Here is a 6192-nt window from a genome sequence, read left to right on the forward strand (position 1 = left end):
GCTCATTGAGAGAACACCAAGGGTTTACAGCACTATCATAAAAGCAAAAGGTGGCTACTTTGAGGAATCTAAAATATAAGACCTGCTTAAGAGTTATTCTCACACTTTAAGTACATAATTCCATATGTGTTCATTCATAGTTTAGATGCCTTCAGTGAGAATCTACAATGTAAATAGTCATGTCAAATAAAGGAAACGCATTGAATGAGAAGGTGTAACCAAACTTTTGGCCTGTACTGTTAAAAAAAAACATTTCAAAAATATGAATAGATTTTTGGAATTCTATGAATCGATTTTGAATAGGATTTAATTTTTTTGCACACCCCTAATGGTTATTATGGTGGAGTTATCCCTGGTTACTGGTAAAAAAAAAATATATATATATATATATATTAAAACAGAGAAATGCCTAATTTCCCATCCGGCTACTGCCTCTGTGCTTACCCTGACAGTCTCCAGAGCTTTGATCTTCTTGTACAGGCCACTGTTTATGTCACTGGGGTTGAACAGTGGATCTCCAGTGATTTTGCTCAGCAGGTCCCGGGCAAAGTTGCTGACATAGTACTTGCTAAAGTCCCACTTCCTCAGCACTCGGCCGGGAACCACCGCCTGCGCATTCTCATGGCAACACTGGCAGAAGTAACGGCCGAGGTATTCACAGTAACGCAGTCGCTTGATATAATCTTAAGTGTGGACAGACAGCAGAGACACAAGTGGGATAGAGGTAAGCATATGGAATGATTCTGTGTCAGAGAAGTATATAAAAAGGGGAAAATGCTACAGGACAAGTTTTCAGCCAGCTAATCAAGTCTTATAGTTGCACTTGTGAAATAAATTAAAAACAAGAACTGAAATTGTAAATGTAAATAGATATTTAGTGTTTTTGATATAGTTTGATTGATTGAAATGTCTCCAAATGCATGTTAAAACTTTAATCAAGTATTTCTGCAGCTTGGTGGTCATACCTGGGTCGATGCGGGTGCCACAGCCAGCGCAGCGGTAGTTCTGTTTAGCCACAACTATCTTCCTCCTGACAGGGGAAGAAAACGTATAAGAAACATACATTTTAAGGCCTTGACACACCAACCCAATTATGGGCCGTTGGACAGTCTGGTGTTGGCAGTCGGCGGAGCCGTCTGTTTTAAAGGTGCTCTAAGAGATGTCAAGCGTGTTTTAGGCTAGAACATTTGTTGTCACATACAGCAAACATCTGCTCACTATCCGCTAGCTGCCTGTCCCCAGAACACACTGTAAAAACAACGTGGTCTCTGTAGACATCCCGGGGTCTACAAACAGCAACAAAAACAAACTGTGCCCACCTGCACCACGAAGTATACACTAAGAGTGGTCCAGCGTTCCAGCCAATAAACCAACAAAAAGGATTTGGGGGTGGGGGTTAGTGCACAGAAGCACATAAGGGAGGGGGAGGGGACAGGATGAGGGAGGGGCAAGCTAGTCTTGTTTTGTTTGAAAATACTTCTAACGTTAACAAGAAGTAATGTCAACCAACATCGCTTAGAGCACCTTTAAAGTGGGCCGATTTGACTTGCTGAATCAGCCGGTTGGCAGTCGGACTCAATGACCAATCTGATTGGTGGAGTGCTAGCCCTTGACTAGCAAATCAGTGCACTTATGTCAAAACGCTTCCCGGAAATGAAGAGCAGGATCAAAGCCTCTCAAAATCTGACAAAAATCTTTCAAACGGACCTTTGTTGATCAAAACCACTGACAGATTCAGCAACTGTATGGACTATGTCTCGCTTAAAATGTTTTCAGAAACACCTTTCAGTGAACTATTTTCGTAAAATACTAGCTGAGTGTGTCATGAAAAGGATGACAACAACAATTGTATTTCCAAATGAACGTAAAGAAGAAAAAAAAAAAAAGTGAGAAAGTCTATAAGGGCAGGAAAAACCTGGTGTGGACTCACTTGGGGGGGGAATGAATGTTGAAGATGATCTGTGGTCGGGGCGGTGCCCACTCCAGGTTGCCTCGGACCCGAATCCTCAGCTTGTAGATGTCTGCGTGTTCGCCATCATCAGGTGAGATCGGCAGAGAATCAGGGATGGGCAGCAGCTAGGATTGAGCAAATATGTTTTCAATTATTGCATGTTGAGTGCCACGTGTGGAGAACTGCTATTCTGCAAAGATCTGCTCAAAGATGTTATACCTTCTGTGGAGCGTCGTGTTCTGGGACCAGCCAGTCAAGCTCCGAGGCTGCAGGAAGCTGCATGCCCTCAAATTGCCGGAGTAAACCCATGGCTACTGACTCAGCCGAGTTAGACAGGAGGAAGGATGGAGAGCTGAAAATACACAAAGATATTTTATGCATACGTTTTTTAGTTTGCCGCTAATCCACAGTACTGTCATAAAATCCCCACTGTGGTTCATATTACCATTAACTGAATGAGTCCTAGAGTTGTTTTTTTTTTTAACCAATGTGTTTTTCTATTAGTAATTCAAGTAACATTCAACAGCATTCAATTATTGAGATTCATAAAAATGACATTTATCATTGAGAGGGATAATGTGGCTGTGTGACTTACATGGACTCTGAGCTGAGAAACGACCTGCTGCTGGAGCTTATCCTGCGCTTAATGTCTGCATCTGGGAGACAATGAGGCAACAGTGAAATAAAAGAGATTTGACCAGTCATAAGCAGTGTACCAGTTATACGCGTTTTTATCCACCAGGCAGCTAAACTTTTAAGATTTGTAGAATTGAAAATAACTGTCAGATGATGGCTACGTTTGGTTACAAATAAAAACTAAGTGCACTGTACCAGCAGTTGCCTGGTGGATCATGTTAACTTCTTACCATGACACTATTTGATACTGTTACTACAGCTTAGCAGTGTTCAACGTTTAGAGAGAGTGAGAGAGTTTTAAATACAATTTTGCAGGTAGCATGCAGGAAAGCCAGAAAGTTTCAAAAGTAGAGCCTTGCTGCCACATTTTATTGTAACACTTCACAAACAATATGTAAGCAAAGATGTTGCAGTAAGCCGTATTAGGTTTGGTAGAACAGGAGACCGCCTGCATGAATCCTTGGTTGACTATAACAGTCAACAGACTAATAACATCTGTTAAAAGTGCAGCATTCTTGATTATTCAAATAAAACACTGGTTAGACTTAGAACCCCGTTGGGTTACAGTAACATTTGAGAATAAGCGTGATAGAGCAAGTTAGTCATCTGCAGGATTCAACAAAAGACCTGTTGTAAATCTGATCAAATGTCCGGCTTAATATTATATGTGCTTACAGTTTAACTACTGCAAAGAAAAACTACTAGCACAGGATGATTTTTATCAGCGGAACAAGCAAAAAGCACAGGCATGGGTATTGACTCACATCACATAAACATTATGACAGGGGATTTTTGGCTACAGTACTACCAAAATTTAATTTTCATCTCATCAGTACAAAAATGTAATCACACATATGATTTCAGTTGTAGTTCAGTTCTTTTGGATTCTGATTAGGTTTAAGGATTTTGGTTAAATTAGGGTAAGATATTTTGTTTAAGGGATGCAATTAAGAATAAATAATTTGGGATTTTTTAGGATGGATAGATGCATTTATTGTTAAAAAACAAATGACCACTTATGTGGTCCAGGAAAGCACAATAATGTTACTGTATCAAAATTTGATATTATATTGATTTATTGTCCAGCCATTTTTAGGAGCAGTCATGTTCATAATGGGCCTCAGACAAAACAGCCTGTGCCCTGGATCAAATTAGCACTTAGCCAGTATTTAAATATGCTTTATGATATAGGCTGTCACAAAAGAGACAATCAATATTGGGTTTACTTCAAACTTTAAACAGAAAAAAGGTGAAAAGGATGTGTATTTGACAGAAATCACACATTCTGACTGGAGTCGCTTTTGAGATAATGAATAATGGAGTGGATGGATAGAGGAATAGTTAGTTGCCAAAGAATATTGCTTCTTAAGTTGCTCATCTCCTCCCATGAGACTCCCTAAACTCAACAGGTACAGGCACATTTCTCCAACATATTCCTGAAGCACTGAACAACAAGCACTAACACAAACCACCAAGAGCACTATTCAGCTGAGGTGAGGAGGAGGCAGCTGGCTCGACTCCAAACTGAGAACTTGCAGTACTTAGCGACGTTTTGTAAGATACTGAGAGCCATTTATCTTAACACAGACAACGAAGTAAAACAAAGCATACTTATTGACAGTTGTTAATGTTAGAAAAAGATCCTTTAGTCATGCCTTTGCATAGTGTAGTACTTCCTTCAGGCTGGTACTGCATGCAGCAAGTGCAAGTACATACAGCCATGCAGAATCAAAAGTGAAAGCTGCCAGTCCATGGATTTACTAAGAAATAAGAATCTATATCCACAAAGTAGACGTTAGTAAATTGGAAAGTACATAGTTTGAGTATTTTTGAGGTTGACTCCTTAAGTGTCATTAACTTACTGTAATATCACTGGAAGATTTGAACAGAATCATTAAGTATGATTATGTGACGACAAGAAATAAGCTATAAACTGGAAATGGTTGAAGTGCCATCTAGTTTAAGAGGAGGAATTAAAGGAGAAATTCTCAGTTTGGAGTGGAGCCATCAGCTTCCTCTCAGAGGAGCACCGCAACAGCAAACTGTCTGTATTGTAGCTGTGGAGCCTCGCCCACCCGAGCAGCCTGCAGATACCTGAGAAGAGGGAGGCGAGTGACAGGGAGAGGCCGTTCTGAGACACCGCCAACAGGGACTGACCCTCACAGCCATCTGAGAGACAGAAACTAACACTCAACACAACTGTCACCACAAGCACAAAGATTTTAACACTCCACAGAGCTGCAAGTCAGTGTCACAAGCAAACTGCACCGACACAGTACATGTGGAACTCATGCAGTTATATAGCTACAAGAGACAACAAACTTTGTATGCTCAAACCGCAGTCCTTAAAAGTGCAGTTATACACAATCACAGTCAAAACAATTAAAGTACATGCACATGTGAAATCCCACAATCCATGTTCATAGTTTCATAGTAAGCAATAAATGTTGAGATATTTCTACATGTAAGTGATTAGTCTCTTGTTGTTACTATTTGTTACACAAAACAGCAATTGACATCCAAACCAATCAATTCAGAGGAAAATGTTGCTAAATGACTTTGTGAACACTGACTGGAACCTATACTAGAAGCTTTCCAGACCAAACATCCATATCAAATTATTATGATGACTCACATGACTCTAAAGTCTGTAAAAACAGCAAAACAAATAAAAACATTTTACAGACTATCATTCTGTGACCTTTGAACTCAGACTTCCAAGCTTGTGGTCATGAAACGTGACAGGGAGCAACATGAAGCAAATGTAGTGATGAGGTTATCAATTATGACTGAAACAAACTCATTCATGCAGACCATTGATGAATTCTTCAGAGACTTCCTACATAATAATGATTTTTTTTTTTTTAAATCAGTACTTCCATTATACATGTGAATATTTTGGTGTGGCTCATCTATTATCAAGTAAAAACATGGTACTGTAGCTGAACTGACAAATACACCAAATGTGCAGTCATATACCTGGTTTAGGAAGTTTGGTCACACTTGATAAGGCAATTGTGACACTCAAAAACAAATACTGTTTGTAATATTTCCTGGTGTTCCCTCATTCCCTCTCTCTACCTCGTAGTTCACACTCCTCCACCTCCTCAGCTGAGCCGGAGTCAGACAGGCCCTCGCAGGAGTCCTGAGAGCTCCTCCGGGAGCATCCGCTGTCAGTGGAATGGAAAACTGCAGGAGAGGAAGGAGACAAGAAAAAACAAAAAAAATGACGCAAAAGTAAAAGGACAGAAATTGACATTTTTTAAAATAAAAGGCAGCACAACTAACTACATGTTAGGGACTATTCCAGAGGACAGACTGCTATTAATAACTGTAAGACAAGATGGCCAACAGTGGGAAAAACATCCTTAAAACTCGGTGCAGGACAGTGTCATCCGGAGAACCCGAGGGCTTCAGGTGACCCACAATGTCCTGCACAAAAGGCAAGGTCACAGGCTCAAACGTGTTGAACACACGAGGGCAGAGGACAAACACCGAAGGATCAAAAGCAGAAGGTGAAATTACTGCTCTGGTAGAATTGACTTTATCAATGACGTAGTGAACACACACACACACACACACACACACACACACACACACACACA

General features: G+C 40.3%; 1 protein-coding gene across 5 annotated transcripts in view; it reads right to left on the minus strand.

Moving 5' to 3' along the window:
* Positions 1 to 6192, minus strand: part of rubcn (rubicon autophagy regulator) — a 48824-nt gene that overhangs the window by 8034 nt on the left and 34598 nt on the right. For 4 of the 5 annotated variants that reach the window (XM_032524975.1, XM_032524974.1, XM_032524976.1 and 1 more), the window contains 7 exons: positions 5669 to 5776; positions 4682 to 4756; positions 2547 to 2607; positions 2171 to 2303; positions 1931 to 2076; positions 966 to 1030; positions 445 to 683 (listed from right to left, as the gene is read on the minus strand). In XM_032524975.1, the coding sequence (XP_032380866.1) occupies positions 445 to 683; positions 966 to 1030; positions 1931 to 2076; positions 2171 to 2303; positions 2547 to 2607; positions 4682 to 4756; positions 5669 to 5776 (827 nt within the window). The remainder of the gene's footprint in view (positions 1 to 444; positions 684 to 965; positions 1031 to 1930; positions 2077 to 2170; positions 2304 to 2546; positions 2608 to 4681; positions 4757 to 5668; positions 5777 to 6192) is intronic. The other variant, XM_032524978.1, reaches the window with a different exon arrangement.

The sequence above is a fragment of the Etheostoma spectabile genome, chromosome 9, assembly GCF_008692095.1.
Source record: "Etheostoma spectabile isolate EspeVRDwgs_2016 chromosome 9, UIUC_Espe_1.0, whole genome shotgun sequence".
In the NCBI taxonomy this organism is placed as follows: Eukaryota; Metazoa; Chordata; class Actinopteri; order Perciformes; family Percidae; genus Etheostoma; species Etheostoma spectabile.